The 23,043-nt window shown below is 41.1% G+C and overlaps 1 protein-coding gene across 1 annotated transcript in view; it reads right to left on the bottom strand.

The window, feature by feature from the left end:
* The window catches only part of Ppp4r4 (protein phosphatase 4 regulatory subunit 4), an 87,963-nt gene that overhangs the window by 1,882 nt on the left and 63,038 nt on the right, over window positions 1–23,043 (bottom strand). Inside the window, exons 12-24 of the mRNA XM_032908312.1 lie at window positions 19,913–19,990; window positions 19,192–19,275; window positions 17,772–17,954; window positions 15,049–15,154; window positions 13,546–13,693; window positions 10,919–11,063; window positions 9,695–9,736; window positions 9,537–9,611; window positions 8,065–8,134; window positions 7,012–7,098; window positions 6,073–6,166; window positions 3,981–4,051; window positions 998–1,151 (exon numbers count right to left, since the gene is read on the bottom strand). Of these exons, the coding sequence (XP_032764203.1) occupies window positions 998–1,151; window positions 3,981–4,051; window positions 6,073–6,166; window positions 7,012–7,098; window positions 8,065–8,134; window positions 9,537–9,611; window positions 9,695–9,736; window positions 10,919–11,063; window positions 13,546–13,693; window positions 15,049–15,154; window positions 17,772–17,954; window positions 19,192–19,275; window positions 19,913–19,990 (1,337 nt within the window). The remainder of the gene's footprint in view (window positions 1–997; window positions 1,152–3,980; window positions 4,052–6,072; window positions 6,167–7,011; window positions 7,099–8,064; window positions 8,135–9,536; window positions 9,612–9,694; window positions 9,737–10,918; window positions 11,064–13,545; window positions 13,694–15,048; window positions 15,155–17,771; window positions 17,955–19,191; window positions 19,276–19,912; window positions 19,991–23,043) is intronic.

Here is a 23,043-nt window from a genome sequence, read left to right as displayed (position 1 = left end):
AGGCCATGGCTGTAGAAGAGGGTCTAGAGTGACAGAAAGATTCCAGGCTCCAGAACTGAGAGGCCCACGGCTCCTAGAGATGCTCGGGCTTTCTTAGAAAGAGCACCCTTCAAGCTGGCCGGCACTGAGTATCTGAATCTTCCGTCCTAGGGATATCTGTGCATCACTTTACCCCAGTCTCCTGAGCTCCTTAAAATCATTAGCTTTGAATTCTGAATGAAATGGGGGTACATGTAGCCCAGGTTACAGCAAGAGGGTCTCAAGTTCTAGGCCAGAGTGGGCTACATGGTGAGCCCCATCTCGAAAGCAGAAAGAAAGGAAGAGGGAGGAGGGAGGGAGGGAGGGGGAGGAGGGAGGGAGGAGGGAGGAGGGAGGGGAGGGGAGGGAGGAGGAGGGAGGAGGAAAGCTCATGAGTTTAGTGGCATAGGGTCAGAAGGAAATATGGGTCTCCGAAGCTTCCCTGTGGTCTGAATGAGTGCTCTGTGTGAAAGTGCAAAAACTGGGACTAAAGCTGGGACTACAGCCTGGCTGCCCTTGGAACGCCATCGTGATGATTTTCCGGATATCACATTCTTTTAAGTGTTCAAAAAATAGTAATTCAAACAAGATGCAAATAGCACACAGAAAGAAATCATGGGAGAAGAAAATAGGCCCTTCATATCTTCAACTTCAAAGCATAAGTTTTGACAACAAACATTTCCAGCTCACTGAGCCCACACTTCAGGGTTCTGTGCTGTTGTGGTATTTCAAAGCGGCAATAGCTGTGTCCACCTGGTAAGGCGATCGGATACTACGGTTAGGTATTTACATACCTAGTAGACAGTGTGTCAGTCACACATTACCATAGGACCTCTTACACACACGGACACAGTGAAAACTTGCCCTAGAACTAGCATCTCCCTGCTAGAGACATTTTCAGTTGTTTGAAGTGTGGCAGAGGGGAGGAAGGTGCCCTGAGCCAAACAGCACACTCAGTGGTGGGTCACCTGGTACTCACAAGGTAGCCTTCCGGGGCTGGGCATCTTTACTTCCACTACTCTTTGGATCAGCTGTGTTACCTGGCCCACGGGAAGTGCTGGGCAAGACAGGGTTAGGAGAAAAGTTAGCCGGAACGGAAACACTACTGGTATTGCGAGTCCGGAATGAGTCATCTGAAAATGGAGAGGCAGAGGTGTTGGCACACTCAGAAAGATGTTCACCAAGGAGAGAACACCCCAGACAGTGGGCATTTTTCTTGTAAGTCAGTGTTATAGAGGTATAGTTTATACACAGTAAAGTGCACTGCACTAAGATTCGCCATGTGTATGATCCACTGTCATTACCACAATTAAGACGTGAAAGCATGTCATCACCAAACGTCTCCTGGACCTGTCAGTCACTCTTCCTCCAGCTCCCAGTCTACAGACCTCCAATTTCTCTCATTAAAGATTAGCTTGTACTTTCTAGAATTTTACATAAAAAGATTCATACAGAATATACCATCTTATTTTTTTCATATGATCAGAAAAATTGAAATCATCCATATAGGAATATTAGTGCTTCATAACTGGTATTATGTGGATGGCCTAACATTTCTCCTAAATGTTCACTGACAGACATCTAGATAATTCAAGTTATTGACTATGATAAATAAAACCGCTGTGAACATTTGTATGTGAATCTGTATCTGGCTGTTTTATATTTCTCAGTGAATGCTTGGGAATAGATGTGCTGGTTTCAGTGTGTAACTTCAGATGGAATTGCCGACACACTGTCTGCCTCCTACTAAAGCTCTCTGTGAATGGAAGCCTGAAGTGCAGGCTCCATCCTCGGACTTCGCATTATAAGCATTTGAATTTCAGACATGTTAGTGAGCAACAAGCAGGACAGCATTTTCCTCATTGCTGCTGCTTTGTTTTGTTTTGTTTTGTTTTGTTTTGATACAGGGTATCCCAGCCAAGGATGAACTTGAACTCCTGATCCTACTGCCTCCCACTCCTGAGTGCTAGGACTGTGGGCATACACTGTTATGTTCCATTTCCTCACTGTTTTGCATTGATCTTCCCTAATGACTGGCGATGCTAAACATCCTTTCATACACTTATACCTTTACCTTCCTTAAAAGTTCACATTCAAATCTTTTGTCCTTTTTAAGCTTAGCTGCCTAGGCTTAGGCTCCTCAGGGCAGTCTGAAACAAGTCCTCTTAAGATCAGGTACAGCAGGTATTTTCTTCTACTCCAGGTCTTCACTTGTGTTTTTCTATGACCCTATCTCAAAATCCCGAGCTTTAAATTCCAACACAATATACTATGTCACTACTATTCTGCTATGGTTAATATAAATATCTATCTGCTCCAAAATTACAGACTTCCTTCCATATCTTCTTCAAAAATTTGTAATGTTACCTTTTGTGCTTAAGTTCACATTTTGAGTTAATTATTTCTATATAAGGTGAGATATGAATTGAGGTTGAAGTTTGGGTTTTCTTTAATAATAAATACTCAATTGGTCTAGTGCCATTTTTGAATGCATTACCAGACATGGTAATGACATCATTAACTCCCATGATGAACGCACTTCTGTCTGATTTCCAGTGATATTCATGGTCTACCATGTTGATTTCTGTGTCTGGATATCAATGCTTTAATTATAGAAAGTGTCTATTCTGAAAATAAAAAGTTTGCAAACTATCTTGTATGTTATACATAGTTATAAGAATAAAATAAACATAGTAAAAAGGGAAGACAGAATACTCAAAATAAAATGTAGCTAAACTCTTTAAGATTTCAGGTCCTATAAAATTAAAGGCCACTATTATCTATTGTAACATTTATCAATCATTATTATAGCACTTAACCAATATTTCCAATTTACAAAATTATAAAGCCACAAGTAATTTTTAGTAATATATTCTAGTTTTTTCTATGAGTAATCTGTCTTCTACTGTAAAACCCACAAGTCAGCAAACTTTGAAACAAACACCTGAACAGGTGGTTAAGTTTATCCAGCATGCAAGGCCTGTGGCTGCCACCACACTGCAATGGCAGAGTTGGGTGACTGTGACTAGCCCACAGTGTCTAGAACATTTACAACCTGGTCATTATATGGATCTTCTGGCCCTTGGAACAAACTTCTAGGACAATAAGATAGTAAGTGAATTCTGCTCAGTCAACTTCTTTAGAAATCACTGAATGTCTTCAGCAAGCATGTAGACCATGGTCAAGCAACCATACCATAAGTCCTTCTGCTCTCTTTATAAGTGCCACGCTCTAAGTCTTGACATAGTTAAGTAGTTCTTCAATTGCTGTGTTACAGTAGCATTAAAGGCCCATTAAGAGAAAATGGTTGCCTCCTACCTAAAAGAATGGTATTTACCTCTGGATGGAAGTATACCACTGTCTGCTCAACCACAACTCAGGAAACCATGCTTAAAGAGGTTTGAAGAATAATTAGCCTTACATGAGATAACACAGTTTTCCTCCCAGAATTCCTTCCCCTAGGACAGTCCCTGAAAGGCCTTCTGCAGTTCTATTGGATCTGCTCAACTCCCTGTTCCTGACACAGAAAGGCATAACTTTCCTTGTCTTCTCTCGTCTCTTTTAGATGCTAGCCAGAGCCTAAAAGTGCTTTCTCTGGTGCTTTGGATTCCCTTATTCTTTCTCACTTCTGCTGCACTGGCTTAACTCAGACTGCATGACTTTGTCCTTTTCTCATCTCCTTTTCTCCTGGCAGCTGTTAAGATTTACAACTTGCCTATCCTGTTGTTTTTCTCTTAATTTCTGATAAAACTCCCCTCAAGGTTCAAGTTTGCTTATAGATTCTTTTATTAAATAGACTAGGAACCCCAGTGTCCCCAGTGACAGGAATAGTTTAATTGCTTAAAGACTTGATGAAGACACATATTTAAGAAAAACATCACATCTAGAATTAGAGAGACAAGTTGCTTAGAGAGAGTAATAGCTTATTAAAATAGCCATTTTATGTTTACACTGCTGCTTACCAGTTAGTGACAGCATGGCGGTCCTCACCAGCCCTGAGACAGAAGACGAGTGTGCTAAGGTGGAACTTTTACTAAAAAGGAACACGATTCAGTTAGAACACAAAACCACAGTTTTCAATCTTAGTTACCTAATACTTGGGGGTTTTAATCTTGTTTTGTAAATGCTCTTCTTCTCCCTCCTCCCCCTCCTCCTCCTCCTCCCCTCCCCTCCCCCTCCCCCCTCCTCCTCCTCCTCCTCCTCCTTTTTCCTCCTCCTCCTCTCTTCCTTTTTCTCTTCTTCTTTGAAACCTGTCTTTTCTGAGCAAGGAGCTTGTCAGTAGTAAACAGCACCCCTCCATGCCTTGCTTCAGGTTCAGAATCCAGGATTCTGCCTTGGACTCCCTGTGTGCACACACTGCCTTTCATGAAGGACTGTGATGTGACTGGAAATGGGATGAGCCCTTTCCTCTCCAGTTGGCTTCGGGTCGTGACCCTGAGACACCCGTATACTGTGCTGTCTAATCTCAAGCTCAACCATGCCCAAACTGTGAGCCCAAAGTGGACCTTTTATCTTTATAATTTGATGACACCATGCACTTTGTTATAGTAACTGGAAGTTGACTATAATAACATGTAATATTAATGTATTCGCCTTTGTACAAATATAGTTATAAAATACAAGTTTAAAAACAAAAAAAATAAAAAAAAGAAACCTGCTTTTTGTGTTTGCTTTTTTTTTCTTGCATTCATGCTTCAAAATACCTTTTTGAACTTAAAAGCACCTTTTCTACAACTTAAAAGCATTTCCTTTGCTTCTTCAAAACTACAGATTTTCTTTTGATGCTCAGCTTACTGTGATGTCAAAAGCTAGAGCTAAAAGTCTAGATTAAGGTATAACTGATAACAGAAAAAAACATTTTCTTCAATGTGTTATCTTGAGAAATTTAAAGGCATTTGTGTTTTCCTTTTAATATAAAATATTTATTAATTGAGAGTTTCATACAATGTATCTTGTTGTTGGTTTGGTTTGGGTTTTGGTTTTAGAAACAGGGTTTCTCTATGTAGCCTTGGATGTCCTAGAATTCACTCTGTAGACCAGGCTGGCCTTAAACTCACTGATCTGCCTGTCTCTGTCTCCAAGTTCTGTATTAAAGACATGTGCAACCACCGCCCAGTTTATAGAATGCATTTTGACCATATTTCCCCCTTACACTCCTCCTTCTAACTCTTCCTAGATCAACCCTGACCTATCTCCTCACAGTCTCCCAACTTCATGTCCTCCTTAAAAAACAAAAACAAAGCAGACAAACAAAACCTAACCCCAACAACCTACCAAGGACAACCTGTGCTGCCCAGAGGTGTGGGGCCATCCACCAGAACAGAGCTGACCCACCCAGGGCCTCGACCTTAAAGAACAGAGATTCTGCTCCCGGAGAAGCCAGGAGCTGTCAGGAGCTCTCAGTTAGGGGTAGGGACTCCATGCTAGAACTCAGACTAGCTTGATCTTGTATACCGGTCTTGTGCAGGAATCTCCTGTTTTCTTAAAACGGCTTTGCTTTCCCAAGGACCTATAGCTCTAAATGCTACATGCACACAACACAAACAGCAACAGTGGCAGCCAATCATGCTGCTTCGCTTCTAACTACTCCCTGTCGACTGGACTGAGGCTCTAAATGGAAAGCAAATCCGCATCTGCTGTCAGAGCCCTGTCTGGGCCACCTCACTGGACGAGCATGCCCGTGGCTCCTCTACATGGAGAATGATACGAAGCACACCCACGTGCAGCCTGTGGCAAACAGAGCATGCTCACAACCATCTGGAGTTAAGAGGTGTGCACAGTAGATCCCTCCCTTCTCATACATGGTGGGCAGAGTCTATAATGTTATCATACATCACGTTAATAGTCTTCTGGCAATACAAAGGTACCTATTTTTAATGAATAGTAAACACCTTCTATTTTTAATGTGATCATCTTTACAGAAGTGACAAATTGTTAGCCCATAAAAAATTCAAAATTAATTCTGATTATAGTGATATTAGTATTTCATGTAAATAAATATGATGACCACAAAAGAACAACTCTAGTTAAGAATAACCAGCTGCCAGCACATACCTAACACACTTGTCTAAGGCGCCATATTTTGCATGAAAAGCTTGATTATTAAAAGATTGGCTTCGAGTCAATTTGGACTTCTTGATTTCTTTGCCTAGAGTAAAACAGAAAGAAGAAAATTCAGTTTTCTTTAGCTGTTCCAACTCCAAAGTCCTCCTCAGGATACACCATTTCTAGAAAAGTCCAGAAGGATCAGTTTGGCCTCCTCAGTCTGAGCTGACTAGAATTACTGTCATTCAACCTACCCATTAAGGATAAATGAAAAATTAGATGGAAATGGCTAAGAACTCATTCACAGTAGAAAGTGTAAATGGCTTGGTGGGAAAGAAGATACTCTACACAGACATTTCTGTCCCACCCTTTGACCGTCACAATATTGAAACAGTGGGCCTCATCGAACTAGAATGCTCTCAGGAATTTCATGCAGGGAGAAGAGTGAGCCTGAATTCTGGGAAGCAGAGGGGATTTTTTCTCCTGCAAAGAGATTTGCAATCTATCAGATGAGATGGCAGGAGAGACAATGTGTCAGTGGAGGACAGGGCTGCACCTTGACCTTGACCACCCTGATATGCATAACTACAGCCCTCAACCTCATCACAGTACCCTGAAAGTGCACTTAGCAGTGCGGGGAGGGAGTGGCGTCATGGAATCTTTGCTCCTCTTCCCAATATAGCCGCATTGAATAAGTCTCCATTTTTGTTTTCACTATCAAGAACATAAAAGAATACCCTTAATTTGTCTTTAAAAAATGTATGAGCCACTTAGTGGTGGCAAATGCCTTTAATCCAAGTACTCAGAAGGCAGAGGCAGGTGGATCTCTGTGAGTTCGAGGCTAATCTGGTCTACAGAGTGAGTTCCAGGACAGCCAAGGCTACTTGGAGAAACCCTGCCTCGAAAAAAAAAAAAAAAGTATGAATCATAACACAGAATGTTTCTTACTTGTTGACGGGGTGCTAGAAGAGGGCCCAGGAACAGAAATGGCCGCATTCTTGGACAGGCTCTGTGTTGGTGTCCTGGAGTCTCTGCCTAAAATAAACTCTTTTAAGTTGTACAGTTTCATCTGACTTCTATACGATCATTATGTCTACTAACCAGCACGATTTTCCAAATGCTCCTACTTTATATACGTCCATATTTCAGCCTCTGCTGTTTAAGGCCGACTCCACAAGCTCACAGCTGACATTCACTTTAGGCGTCCCTTCCAGAGGCTCTGAGCCTCGCATTAGTATCATTATCATTATTACTATTATTAGCCTCCTGTTATTATTATTTTATATTTTCCTAATACCTATACCACATTAACCAGCCAATTCTCAAAATAATGTTTAAAAAGAAGTGTAAGAAAAGTAATGTTCCCTGCCAAATTAAAACTTAGCATAGTCTTTCAATATACAAAGACACAAATGTCACTGTGGCATTGGTAATTCCAAGGCCAAAAGAATGGAATCCATCTTTGGGTAGAACCTGGGTCTGCTCCCTTAGGAGTTAATCCAGTCGGGCTGCTCAGGAACCAACTTACTTCAGAAGACAGATTTGCCTTGATAAAGAGATGGGCGGAATAACTATCTCTTTAATGATATTTCCCTCCCAGATTCCTGGCTTCTGTGCAATTGCTTACAAAGAGCTGCAGGCATAGTTTCAAATGTCTGCTTTTCCTATTGCTTTCCTCGACATGGTTTCCCTAAAGCTTTGGGCTTCATTCTCTCTCTAAAGCTCCCACCTTAGGGCTCCCTCTACCCTGTGGTTCACCTCCATTCCAGCTTAACTCAAATGGCATGACTTTCTCTTTTCTTCTTTTCCATCTTCCACTCCAAGATTAACAGCTTGTCTGACCCAGGGTTTTTCTTTTAAATACCAATAAAGTTACTCTCAAGCTTCGATTTGCATGCATTCTTAAATTCCTCTGCTGAAACGACTGAGACCCCCAAGCAGGGCCCTGACTTCCCCAGGTATGTTTAACTCTGAAGCATAGTGGGGAGACAGAGCACTCACGTTTCTTCTCAAAGCCTTTGTCGCTGGTCAACCTCCCGTCATTCTGATGCTTCTCCTTCTCTAGCTGTTCCTGTTGGGACACAGCACTGTGTTACAGGTGCAGCTTGGAAGCTTGCTCTGGAGAAAATGACTCTCAGCTTTAGAGATGCAAATATACCTCACAAAAAATAACCCTTAAAAATGGATTTTCCCGGGGCTGGGGATTTAGCTCAGTGGTAGAGCGCTTACCTAGGAAGCGCAAGGCCCTGGGTTCGGTCCCCAGCTCCGAAAAAAAGAACCAAAAAAAAAAAAAAAAAAAATGGATTTTCCCTTTTGTGCTTGTGTTAACGAATTCAGTTTTGCTTTGTTTCTGTGGCCCTTTTACATCACAGAATGTTGCCCTTGGAAGTTTGTCCAGCTAAAACAGTGACTCTGGCATCGCTCTATAATGAGCATTTTTCCCCAAGGTGTTTGGTTTTTCTCATCAACAGAGAGTAAAACTGTGGTTATTTAACCATGCCTATTTCAATTCTATTCAGCAAATGACAAAACATTTTTCTTTACAAAGTCTGAGAGAAAAGAGAAGTCTGCCAAACACATTTAAAATATTTAAGTTTGATATGTAGAAAACCACTTGAGTCTGGCATTTTCACACTGAAGATGCTGCAAGGCTGACTGACCGTCAGCTTGTGAGTGTGTGGAACACTGCAGATGAGAGCCCAACAGCCTGGACCAGCTTCAGTCCTTCATACGGGTATCTACTGTCCACCTCTGGATTTGTTCTAACATTTTTTTAACTATTAGGCAAACCTTTGAAATATATTTTTGGGAACTAGAGAGATTGCTCAGTTGCTAAGAACAAGCAATGCTCTACCAGAGGACCCATGCTACATGAATAACAATCATCTATAACAAGTTCTAGGGGATCTGACTCCTTTCTCACATACATAACACATAACTAAAAATAAAACAGGATTGTCTTTTTAGTGGATGGATACTGAGATGGATGCTGAGGATGAATAGATACTGAGGTGGATACTGAGGTGGATGCTGAGGATGGATACTGAGGATGGATGCTGAGGTAGATGTTGAGGATGGATGGATGCTGAGGATGGATGCTGAGGATGGATGGATACTAAGTTGGATGGTGAGGTGGATGCTGAGGTGGATGCTGAGGATGGATGCTGAGGGTGGATACTGAGGTGGATGCTGAGGATGGATTGCCAGGGACAGGTGGGAATGTCTCAACTAGGACTGAATACATGTGATTACTTACACACTAGTTTCACTTAAGAAACTTATTTTGCTAAACACTCTCAAGTGTAATTTTTCTTCTAATTTATAAAAAATAAAACTTCAGAAAATCAAGGCTTTTCTTTAGCCTTTTAGGAAATGTGGAACAACATAAAATTGAAATAAATTAGTTTTAGGCTTAGTAACAAAGCTCAGCTATTGCTAAGTGGAAAGGCCTGTGTCCATGGGAAACAACATACCATTTCCAAAAACAGCAGTTCCTCTCTTTCTTTCTCTTGATCCAACAAATCTGTCTCATAATTTTTTTTCTGGAACTGTGTAAAATTTAAAATGACACTGTCAGTCATTAGTGACAACTTCTTGTTGATGTAAATGTCTCTTAACAGCGTGTACTTACCATATCCATAGACATTTCCATTCTGTCCAACTCTAATACTGTCTACAAGGAAAGAGGTCAGAAATTACACAGATTCAACAGTAAGAAAATGCAACCAACCAATTATGTCAAAAAGGTGCTTCCTTTCCAGGGACTAAGCCACTACCTAAAGACTATACATGGACTGACCCTGGACTCTGACCTCATAGGTAGCAATGAATATCCTAGTAAGAGCACCAGTGGAAGGGGAAGCCCTGGGTCCTGCTAAGACTGAACCCCCAGTGAACTAGACTGTCGAGGGGAGGGCAATGGGGGAGGGCGGGAGGGGAACACCCATAAGGAAGGGGGAGGAAGGGGATGTTTGCCCGAAACCGGGAAAGGGAATAACACTCGAAATGTATATAAGAAATACTCAAGTTAATAAAAAAAAAAAAAAAAAGGTGCTTCCTTTCCCAAGGAGTTCAAAGGGAAGAGTTAACACTATGATATTAATAAACTAATCTGTTACCACCAATAAACATTCAAAACTGTTTCAAAGTCACACCCATTCATACCTTTTTATCCATCATATAACAGTATCAGTTACATATTAACTATAGCTTTTGAAGGCTAAAGCCTTTTTAAGGTTTGACATCACTAACCCAAATTCTTTACTATCTTAGTTTTCCCAAATTTCCAGTCAACCCACATAACAGGCCTGTATGCTAGAGCAAAGTCACATAGCCTAAATGAGGACGTTTGGGAAGAGCTGGGCTGAGGTGAGGCCGGCTCTCCATGGTGGGGTCTGATACCAATCAGCTTGTCCCCGAGCAGCCAGTGTCTAGATCTAACCCTTCAAAGTCAGAGACAACTGAATCCACTCTTACAGGGCCTTCGCACACTCCTCCAGATAACATGACGTCTCTAATTTTCCTGTCAGTAAAATTTCCTAATTTTACCTGATTGTGATCACTTATAATAAGGCCTAGGAAAAGAGGTATTAGTCATCATCTAAGCCAAGGTCGCAAACACCTCGCAGTCGCTCAGCTCTCCCACAGGGAACTCCTGAGTGACAAAAACTGACTGCCCTTTAGAAATAAATGCCCATTGAAGGAACTGCTGTGCTAACAGCAGCAAACACACACCCTGCTGTCTATTCGTTCTGTCTGCACTTGAAAAGCTTGGTACCCTATCAGGCTAAGGAGGGGAAGCTGAGGTTACCTGCTATGCTTTGAGACACATTAACTCAGCAGGAGAGACACTCACTTTTTTCACAATGGCCAGGACATCCTTATCTTTTTCTTGACACAGGAGTTTTCTCACACACATTTCTAACTGCTGGAGGAGATGCATATCTGCAGGTATCTTCAGAGCGGACTTCACTTTGGGCAGCAGGTAGCAAAGTTTCATTCTGTAGCGACAGCAAGTAATAACTAAGGTAATGGGGATGTTCCTCAGTTCGCCTGCCCATGCATCAGGTATGCTCGGAGTGCCTACTGTTTATAAGGCATCCATTATTTTGGATGCCAAGACACAGAATGGAATCAAACCAACAAAATCCTCTGTCCCTCGGGGGTTTGCATTCTAGTATGAGGCATGGAGGACAGAATGCATGGATAAAGACAATGTGTGCCAGAAAGTGGTGGAAGGCAGTGTTCGAGAAGTCAGTAACGTTTTCACTGAACAGATGATAATCTAGGAAAGACCTAGGAAATCAGGAAGCAAGCCACTCAAGCGTCTGAAAAGCATTGTGGCCATCATGGAAGGCTTGCCTAGTGATACTCTGAATTAGCAAACTAGCTTTAAGGTAGAGTAGAGCAAAGATGAGCTTAGGACGAGACCTGAGTGGTGACAGGGACCCTGTGACACTGCGTGGAGCCAGGCATCTATTTCAAATGCAATGAACGCACTGGAGGGTCTGAGCAGAGGAGTAAAATGATCCAACTTAACTTTCCTAATCACCATGTGCTGTTTTGAGATTAGACCAGAAGTGGTTAAGAAACAATAGAGAAGTCCCCAACAAGAGCTGACAGCACTCTGGGCCAGAAGCAGCAGCAGCAGGTACCCAGAGAAGCCTGCAGTCTGCATGTCTTTTGTGAGCTGCTCTGTGGCCTCAGAGATTGCAGTTGGGATGGGGGAGAGAAAAGGGTTTAGGATTTGGCTTAAGCAAGGGGAAGATGAACCAGCAGCTTCCTGAGATGCAGAGGACTGCAAAAGGAAGAGATACAGACAAAACAGACCCAGCACTGATTGCCAGACAGATTAAGTCTGGGAGGCCCATTAGAACTTCAATGGGGATTAGAAATCTGCAGCTGGCTCAGGAAGCCCATGTCCAGGTGGATGTCCTTGCAAGAGATAAAGTGAGGAAGGCATGCAGCTGACAGTTTAGGCTGAGGATGAAGACACTTAGCAAAGGGGCAGTGAGAGAGGAGGAGAATTGGAAACATCTAAGGTACCGCCACTGTGCAGATCAGCTGGGTAAAGAAGAAACAGGGAGGCTCAGGGAGAACAGAGAACCCAGACTGAAGAACAGCATCCCGGGGAAGGACGGCTGCCACTGAGGTGCTCCGCTTTGATAAACACCAACTCTGCCTCTTTCTAGGCCAGTTCTGGAAAGGGATGCCTTACAGCCCCTGCAGCCATTCCCTCATCATGTGCTCTCCGGGTTAATGCTCTATTGCTTTTGCAAACCTTGAGCCAGCTACATCCCATTCCAAGGGTTGCCAGGATGCTGTCTGCAGGCCTTCCGGTAAGAGCACTGCCTACACAATAGCCCTTGGCTCTGTGCATCTGAAGAGGTGAAGAAGCTGTCTCTGGGATTCTCAACATTAAACACCAAGGGCTCTAACTCACTCACTGCTCAGCACAGATAGAGGGGACGCTTTAACTAAGAACTCTCAAGTCCTCTCCAGAAAACTTCCTTCACTCTGGCCACGAAAGAAAAGGTTCCTCTGAATAGCAACAGGATTTTCCCAGCCTGGACGGTGTCTAAACTCAGTAAATTAAATGTTAAACCATTCACCTGAGAAGCACACAAAGCATACATCACTCTTTATCACCTAAAGTATGTCTAGAAAACACTGATTCGTGGGCCCACAAGATTATAAAGTTCTTGAAATTTTGGTAAACAAGACTTGTTAAGGCTCTGATCATACAGATGACATTTGCTGAGCCAGGCTGGCAGGCTGGCGTTGACTTGTGCTTGCTCAGCCCAGTAAGCTAAAAGATCTCAGATATCAGTGAAGAGAGTGACTCTGTCTCCCAAGACTATTTACTAACCAAGCCATGAAGCCAACTGAGATGTCCATCAACAGACAATTGGGTGAAGAGAACATGGTATATAAATACATTGAGTATTCAGCGCTAACAGAAAATGGAACACTGCTGCAACCCAGATGAACAGGAAGGCATTCCCTACAGTGAAATAAATATTGCCCTTTCCTTTTGAGATGTGGAAGCCAAAAAGGTGAGCAGTGGAACAGTGCTTGTTAGCAGTAGAAGGACGGTTGGAAGGAGGCAGGCGAAGAACACCAAAAGTCGGTTAATATAGGAGGAATGCCTTGCACTCTGACTACAGCTCACAACAACTTACTGTATATTTTATAAATAACTAGAAGACCAGGCTGAAGGCTGTGGGCACATAGAAATGACAAATATTTGAGGAAATGAAAATGCTAACTACCTAGATTTTATTGTTACATCTAATACCCAAATTATTAAATTATCATGCTATACCCCATACTTGTATGACTATTAAGTCAAGCTTCAAAAATAACAGAGAGCAAGCATCAATTCCTCACTTGATTGATTAACTAAGAAAAAGGGTTTGCAAATGTTTACCACAATAGAAATGAGAAATGCAACATTTTCAAACCTTGAAAAGTGACACGTACCTCACATTTGCCACTGGGTCATGTGTTAGTTCAATAACAGGTAGAAAGAAATATTTGCAGAAAAATGATCTGGAAAATATCTCTATGATAAATTCACAGGTATCCAAAAAGCGAAGTCTATTCCAATAACTTTTTCCTTGACCCAACTCTACAAACAACAAAAATACCATAATACAGTATTTCCTACATGAAATTATATATTACAAAATGAAACACCAAAAATGTATGTAAAGTTTCATTCTATCTGCAATCTATTTAACAAATATAATCAATAAGAGAAAAATAGTCATTATGTGCTCTAGATTTGTAGACTACAATATTTACATGTCAAAAACTAGGAAGTGGTGTTACTATACAAAACACCAAGAACCACTTTGGGATGACCTGTGATGACTGAATGATGAGGTCACTATGAATGGCCACCACCTACATGCTGAGGACCCTGTACACACACCGTTTTTATACCTGGAAAACAGGATGATGGGATGCATACACTTGGACTAATCAAACGCAGGCTCTCCAAGCCTTTTAAAATTAAACTAGTTATTCTCTTTTTGTTTCCTTAAAGGTGTCTGAAGTGGAGAAGTCATATGTAAACACAATTACTATAGGTCAGTATTCAAAGCATAATTTTCTCATTTTTACATAAATGAGCAAAGGCAATGTTCTTAATACTTAAAACCAAATAGAATCTTTAAAAATCAAACAACGTACTCTGAATAGAAGACCCTTCTCATGCAAAAGGAAAACAGAACTAAAACAGGCCATGGGAAGAAAAAGCAAAACATACTGAGCCTAACTGTTCTTAAATAGAATTTCATAAAATACTCTTTCACCTGAAATGTGGTATTTCTTGATTAAAATGATAAATTATAGTAGTTAGGAAGTCTGGATAATAGTTTTATTAAAAACCAATTAAGCATAATTGTAGTCAAAGCCAAGTAGTCAGTGACTAATAAGCTCACTAGACAAATGTATATATTTGCTACCAGATTAACACCTTAAAGATTTTTGCCATTATTTTAGCCCTTAACAAATCACAATAAGTTTGCATATGTTGACCTAGTTTCTAAACCACTACAGCTCACTAGAGTCACACCATTCTGCTAACCAATGCTGTTAACACCATTCAATAAAAAATTATAAGCCTACATTTTGTTCATTCAATACATACTGAGAACAGCATTGTATAATAAATTATTAGATTTATGAATGCTATTTCACCAAGGTAGAAATTAGCCTTTCAACTTACATTTACGTATTTTAATTTCTCAAGTGTTGGAATTCATAAAAGGCCACTCTGGTTAAATATTATTTTCATCTATGAAATTTTGACATAAAGATTTCCAAGACAAATACAAATTAACCTTCAAAATTCAAATAAAAGCACACACCAGATTTTTACCATCAGTCCAATTTTGCTTCAAAAAATTACATACAATGCATTAAAGATCTAATTAAGGTCAATTATTTTAGTAACTTTTTTCCAAAATCATTGCTTACGTTCAATTAACTTTTGAATGACTTCATGCCTCTGCTCTTGTTTGCGATTATATCGTAGAAAAATGCACAGAGTTCGTGCTGCAGCTCTTTGGACAGGTAAGACGTTCTTAAAGAAATAAAACAAGAAGGACAATCATCACCCTAAGGTATGTTCTCAACAATTACTCCCTGCCAAACCAATATCAAGCAATTGCTAAATGAGACATGTTCACTATCCTGAGCTCATACCCTTCTGGAAGGATCTCTACTACTTAATGTTACTATCACCTGGGTACATAAAATATCCTCTGACAGGCTAATCCTGCATAGTCACATCCAGGTGACCGGTGTTCGACTATCATTTCCCTGCTACCTCATCTTCAGTGACATGTTCCTCAGAAATATTAATGATTTCCACATATCTGACAAACATTCTGACGAACATAGCACATGTCAGTTACATCACCAGAACCGTGTAACCTCTAAAGTAGAAATGTAGAAATCCATGTTCAGATTGACTACTGAGGAATTTAGGGACTGGTATATCTAGGACTAGAGACTAAATGTCTAGGATAATGTTCTTCACTGAGGGATCTCCAGCTCCCATACCTATGCAAAAGCTGTCAAAGGCCAAGGCCCAGAACTCTACGCAATGGTTAACATTAGAGAGTGTCGTCACACAGAGCAAAAGGACCCCAGCTGGCTGACAGGTATCTCCAATGTTCCAAACCCTCTCTTCAGATTCATCACACCACTACACAGAACTTTAAATTGAACCAGCTACCTGTACTGGAAATTAGAGAGGAAGTCTTAATACCATAAAAGAAAACTCTTTAAACCAGATATACACTGACCACTGTAATTCATGTACACCATCCTGCCTGACTTATCTACATTATAATTCTCCATTCACCGAATGTCCAGACTACCACAGTAGGAACCTGAACAGCTGTGTGACACCGAGACAGTGGTGCTGGCTGTGTCCTTCTCCACCTACACATGTGTCCGTCCTACTGGGCACCATGCTATATGATATTGTTAACTGTTGGATATAAAAGGAAGGTGTTTTCTAGGGTTTAGAAATGAAAATTTAAGACCTGTACATAAGCAGAAACATAATAGAGCTTAAATGAATTCTAGATAATGAACTAAATAAAACCCTATTCCTCTCTTCTTCAGTTTAGTATAGTATGACAGAATTTCAAATATATATATTCAAGATGCATGAAAATACACTTAGTTTGTACCTCATGTAATATGTCTATAATGCAAGACAAATATTCATTTAGGACAGAAATCAATGAAAAGGGCCTCTGAACAGCATCCATGAGTTATCTTCTGACTACTACATATATGTCATGGTACCTGTATACCCTCACACATACATATACACAATAAATGGATGGATGGATGGATGGATAGACAGACATACAGATAGAAGCACAAAACTAACAAGGAGTTATTATTGTCAAGTCACTTTTTAAGATTATTATACATAGGGCATACCCTTCGATTCCTCAGATTTCCATTGGTACGTGTGATGAGCTTGTTGGGTGGTAGGTAATATTGTGTGCTTCCTATTTTTTAAGCTAAAAAGAATAGCATTAATATTTTTCTACTTTCTAAATCTTTGAAGCTAACACTTCTTTAGAATTTTAAATGAAGGTATCCTCATTTCCCTTTTATGAAAGTGAAGCTGCTCCTGCCAAGACTGTAACATAGAAACATGGTGTGTTTGTTTGTTTTTCCTGTTACAGGAGATGGATGACCTTATGCATGCTCTTCCAGGACCTTATTGCTAAGCTACATCCCCACTAGCTGCAGCTTTAAAGAAATTTACAAACTTCAATAGGATGCCACCGTGAATATACAGTGAACTTTAGGCTAAACAGACAGGTGCATTTCTCAGCCTCTCATGGGTCCTCCACTTCAGAGAGGCTGCAGCTCACTGCTCAGTGAGTGTGGGAAGCGAGTCTGGAAGTGAGGAGAACTGTGAAGTTCTTATAAAAGGTGGATAACTTCACGAGGTTCCAGTTAGCTGTCTAGAAAGCAAGCTGTACCTCCTCTCCTTCAGCAAGAGGCTCTACACCAAGGCTTGCATGCTTCCAATGTAACTGCCCTCAGGGACTATAACTTCCAATGTAACAGCCCACCAGACTAAGGGGGCTGCAGGGAGCCTTGGGAATAAGGGCCTGACAGATGTGAGATGCTGACGTGGGGACAGCAGGAGAAACAGCAGTTGACATTACAGAGTCCTGTCAATCTTTCTCTCCAGTGAACTGAAACATGTCTGAGGTAAAAGGGCGGGAACTGTATCTAGTAGGTTGAGAACTTGCCTAGCATGCATGAACCCTGAGTTCAATCCACAGCACCACAGAAATCAAGAATGGTGCCACACACCTATAGCCTCAGAGTTGGAGAGACAGAGGCAGGAGAACCAGAAGTTCAATGCCATCTTCAGCTATTGGTAATTTGAGGGCAGGCTGGGTTATGCACACACCACTTCTCAAACCAACACAAAGTCTGAGGCAAGTTTATCCTGGCAGAGTACTTGCAATCCTGGTCACACCTCCCTCCGCTGAAGAGCGAAGGGCAATCAGAGGACACTTGACTCTCCTCCTCGGGACCTGGGGGAAAGCCACCCTTCCAAGCTGATAGGAACTGACTTTCTTGAAAAACTAAAGAATTTGGTAATGACAAAGTAATCCCCAATTTCAAAACAATCAGGGGACTTCAGGGCTCACATTGGTCATCATGATGGTGAACATTCTTTGTATGAAACGGTAATAAATCTGATCGCTTGATATGATGTGAGGCAGGCAGGTGTATTTCTGCAGCAGCTTCTCATGGGTCCTCCACTTCAGAGAGCCTGCAGCTCGCTGCTCAGCGGCCGTGAGTGCTGGAATCAAGTCTGGCAGTGAGGAGAACTGTGAAGAAACCCAAGGAAAGAGCAGACGGTGACTAAGGTCATCAACTGCAGCCTGAACCACCCCCAGGGAAGGACTTCAGAGTTTGGAAGGCGTCTCAGTTGTCACCGGGCAGCAGTTAGCAGGCACAATCAAACATTTTGTAAAAATGCTTGAGTAAAATTTATAGCACCAGGAAATGAAATCCCTAGAGTCTGGACTTGTTCTTCTTCCTGACAGGTTGGCCATCAGGTTGGTTACCAAGGCAACTATTCTAACTAGCTCAAAATTTCTTACATTTCACTCTGGTCAAGCTTGGCCTTCTGATTCTTACCCATTGTCCTATTTGTTATCCTCATAATAATTATTAATACTGAAAGTATGAATCCAAATTTCAAAGACATTAACAAGAACTGTGGGAGTTGGCACTACTATGTAACTGGAGAGGGTAACTGGTGCTGGCAGCCTCCATGGGCACAGACTGTAGGAGTGTTGTAAAGATAGTATGTTCAATGGTTAGAAACGCTGGGTCTAAAAAGGGCCTCCTTCAGAGCTTTTCAAATAATCTACACCAGTCTACTGTCACCTATACAGCAGAAGTGCAGGAAACAGCCCAAGGAGAAAAGAACTTGGAAGAAATCATTCCTATGTCACTTCACCATCTGGGAAAATACAGGTATGAGCTGCCTATGACTTTTAGGCCTCCAAATTCCTTAATAACAGTACAGAAATTGGGACTTTAAGATATTTTCAATCAATTGTCAGTATCTCATGGGAATCCTGTCAAATATGGCTCAGAGCTGGAATGTAGTCAGTCCTTCCTTTTCATAGCGTAACTAACTCATGTAAACGTCTATATATCTGTTGTTTAATTGTATGCATATGTGTGGCGGGGAGTACACGAGTTCAGTGCCAAAGGCAGCCATAAGAGGCATTAGATTGCTCTGGAGACGGGCACTGGTGGTTGTGCACTGTGTAATAAAAAAGCTGGGATGGAACCCAGGTCCTTCCTTATAAGATTGGTAGAGCTTTTAGCTGCTAAGCCATCTCTCTAGACCCCTCATGTACATTTTAAAGCTGAATGGAGATGCGCTGGCTGCATCCCTGCATCCTCACAAATGCACAGAGGGCTGGACACTGACCAGCGCAAGGGCAAGAACTATGTTAACATTTCTCACACCTTCTTCTGCTGTTCCCTCACAACCACCATGCCGAGTAAGATAACAAACCTCCAGCTCTCTTGAAAGATGGGATTTACCTTATTTTCCTGAACACTGTTTTCTCCACCAGTAGACATAAGTTCCAAGATTTCTGGGAGGTGATTTATAAGAGCATCTAGTACCTTTTAAAGAGATATTATATTCATAATGGTTATTATCTTCTAAATTAGTTAACTCCACAAATCAATTTATACATAAGTATTGCTGAGCAAACAGCATTTTGGATGTTCCTTTTTTTTCTTTTGTAGAAAATCAGTGTAGCTTCTACTTGTCTAAATTGGAGAAAGCTAACATATTCAAAACGGCCTTCCCACTTTGGAAAGGAGTGTACATCCAGGGATGTAGCTAAACTTCCCAGGCTAAGAGTCACTCTGGCAAATAGAAGGTGCCAAACATAGCATCATGTGGAAGAGTTTCAAAATGTTCATGAGTGTACGTGTAGATAAAATATACTCTGAAAACAGACACTCTCAAAACGATGCTGGGCAAAAGTCCAAAATGCTACACGATTACAGGGTGTAAAACCTGTAATAGAAAAAGGCAACCTGACTGGAAAACCAAAAACGGAACAAAGACCAACAGTGATTTAACTGAAGCTTCTCTTTTGTCTACTTGTGGGCACTTCTGATTTTCCTTAATAAACAATACACACCTTCATTCCTAATTTCTAAGACCTTCCCAATGGCACAGTGACACAGGTACTGATAGAATTTGGCTTAAGATAAAAGAAGTAAATACCAGAGTGGGAACTTATGTTACCTCCAGTGACTCATCTTGTAACAATGTTATCAGTTCCTTGTGTATTAAATGTACTCCAGAATTCAGAAGTTTAGATACCTAAAACACAACAATGAAAATCTCTCAGATTTGAGACTATATAATATTAAAATACATGTTAACTACATTCTTATTAAGCACTTCTAAAATAGAAATAAGTAACAACATAACTATAAAATTAATTTCTAGTTAGTTTAACTGCATGGATGTGTTTGCTGCCATGCTGGCGTGTGTGGGCACAGGGTGAGACTGCGAGAGGGGAGGGCTAGTACAAAGGATGGGTTCCCAGGGCTAGGACTTCTGCATCAGCTCCTAACAACCCACGGAAGACCCTCATTCAGAATGTAAAGTCTTAGAGCTCTCAAAGGGGCGGGCCTTAAAGAATACCTGAGGCCTACAGGCTTTTCTTCCCACTCAAGCTTCTCAAAGCAGAACTGCACTGCACTGAAAGCCCTTGGTGACACTGGGTGTAGTAACTCCCAAAAAGGAAAGATGGTTTTCCTCATCAACATCAGAGCCCGTCCTCAGTCTGAGAGGAACTGACAGGGTCTGAGCAGGTCTACATCGATGCTTTTGGTATGGCTCCTCTAACCAAACTTAGAGCCCACAAAGATGAGCTCACCAGTTTGTATGTAACCTTTTAAAGGGTGGGAAAGGAAGATAGAACATACTGAGTTTGAGTCAAGTTTTGTTTCCAGGGGTTGAGGTAGGAAGATTAAAGTATTTTGAATAAAGTATTTTGAAATTTTCCACTTTGGGTTGTTTCAAGTTGTTAGAAATATTTTCAAAATGACATTTTCTGAAAAATCAGAATAAAGTTATAATATAGTAATTATCAAATCTAGTATTAATACTAGATTAGAAAACTTGTAAGCACAGTGGTGAGTTTTCATTATTTAAAGAGCAAAATAAGCCGTTTGGAAATCTGAACATTACCCTTACCCTGTGCATTAGGTATGACTGTGAGAACATGACAACCAGATATCCATAGAATACAGGAAGCAGTCATCTCCACAGGGACTCCTATACAGGAATGCTGATGCACATGCGCGTGCGCATGTGTGTGTGCGTGTGTGTCTGTGTGTGTGCGCGCGCGCACGTGTGTGCTGGTTTGTCTTAAACAAAATAAAACTAAACTCAAAGATTAAACGAAGGAGGTAAGAGACAACTTAATGAATGAATACCCTGCAGGGTCCAACAGGAAGTCTCCTTCCTCCTCTAAAAGTAAAGTTTTATGGGTCAGTTTACAGAGGATACAACTGTGCAACATTGGGATTGCTTTAAATAACTGTCATTTAAGTGGAATATTCCCTATACTGTAGTGTAGAAATATACTCCATCAATGTCAGAAAGTTTCATTTTTAAATTTTTTCATTGGTATGCATGTTTGCATGTATTTGGGCATGTGCATATGCATATGCATATTCACATGTATGTGGGTACATGAAGTTGATGCTGTGTCTTTCTTGGTCACTCTCCACTTTATATATCAAATGTCTCTCCCTTAAATCTAGAGCTGCTCCAGATTCAGCTAGTTTAGCCAGCTAGCTGGCTCTGGAGATGGCCTATGTCTACCTCCTGAGGGCATGCCATGCCTACCTAGATTTGCATGGGAACTGAACTCTAGTCCTCACACTTCTGCACTTTACCCACTGAGCCATCTCCCTAGCCCTGGAAAGGTGACATTTTAAAGAAGCAAAGAATATGACTCAACAGCCCAAAGCATCTTAAATAATATTTATAACGATGTTATTAATGTCTTACACTTTCTCAGTTAATCTAGTAGTGCCTTGACATGGAATACAGTACAAGAGAGATGATGAACTATTCCCATTGACAATAAGAATTTACTGTAGGATTTATAAGGAAAGAAAATATTTTATCGTATCAATTATAGAGTCTGTCATGTGACTACTTTGAATGGACAAGTTATTGCTTCTATATTGTGATAGTTAATACTGGTTGTCAATGTGACAGGATCTAGACTAATTTAGCAGACAAACTTCACAGTACCTCTGTGAGGGAATTTCTAGATTGGATTAACTGAGGTGGGAAGGCCCACCCTGTCTTAGCTTCAGTGGTCTACTTCCTCAGTATAGAGTCACCATGAAAGAGGAAGCCCAGCCAAGGAACTGCTAGATCAGACAGGCCTATGTCTGTGGAGCCTTGTCTTGATTGATAACTGACATAATAGGGCCCGGCCCACTGTGGGCAACACCGCTGCTAGGCAGGTGGGCCTGAACTGGAAAAGACAGCTAGCTGAGAGAAGCACAGAGCAAGCATGTGAAGCCGCATTCCTCCATACTTTCTGCTTCGAGCACCTATCTGAGCTCCTGCCCTAACTCCCCTCAAATGTGGGCCACGACCTTGAGTGTGAGCCTCACCAAACCATCTCTCCCACAGGTTGCTTGGGTCATGGTACTCAATAGAGCAACAGAGAAGAGAACTAGGACACACTCTGACTGGGGTAGCACTGCTCCATGGCCTGGGGTCCCTGACTAAGTAAATGAGGAGCTGACAGCAGCACTCACTGCTCTCTGCTCCCGGCTGTGGCCAGCTGCCTTCTGTTCCTGCTACCAGGCCTTCCCCACCATGCCATGATGGACTGTGCCTCAACAGTGAGCTAAGGTAAAACTTTTCTTAAGTTACTTTCGTCATGTGCTTGGCAACTGTTACATGCATGTGTTTTTACTGTTTTTCTTAGAAACGGGTCCCTAATTTCAACTTCGAAGATAAAAAGTTAATCATGTTTACCATAAAAGTCTGTTTCTGTACATAGCTTATAGAAAGCTGTACGGCTGAAGCTAAGAGCTACGCTCATCAAATCTCACTCGCAGTAACAGCAGTAAGCACAAACAATTTGTTACTCAATTTTCCACCTACCCCAAAACTACTTAAACATAGGGCAAAGTATAAATATAACAAATCATTTTAAATTATAACTATCATAATGTCTGGCTTAAAGTAAATGTTTAGTTTAAGTATGCTGAAAATAGGTTAATGAGTAAATGAATATAATGTATTTATGTAAATGGATTTTGTAAACACACTAAAAAGAGAATTATGGGAATTCAAAAACAAGACTTAAAACTACAACATGAAAGAGAGATGGA

Source organism: Rattus rattus, chromosome 7, assembly GCF_011064425.1.
Source record: "Rattus rattus isolate New Zealand chromosome 7, Rrattus_CSIRO_v1, whole genome shotgun sequence".
NCBI lineage: Eukaryota > Metazoa > Chordata > Mammalia > Rodentia > Muridae > Rattus > Rattus rattus.
This window is presented reverse-complemented; position numbering and strand designations above follow the sequence as displayed.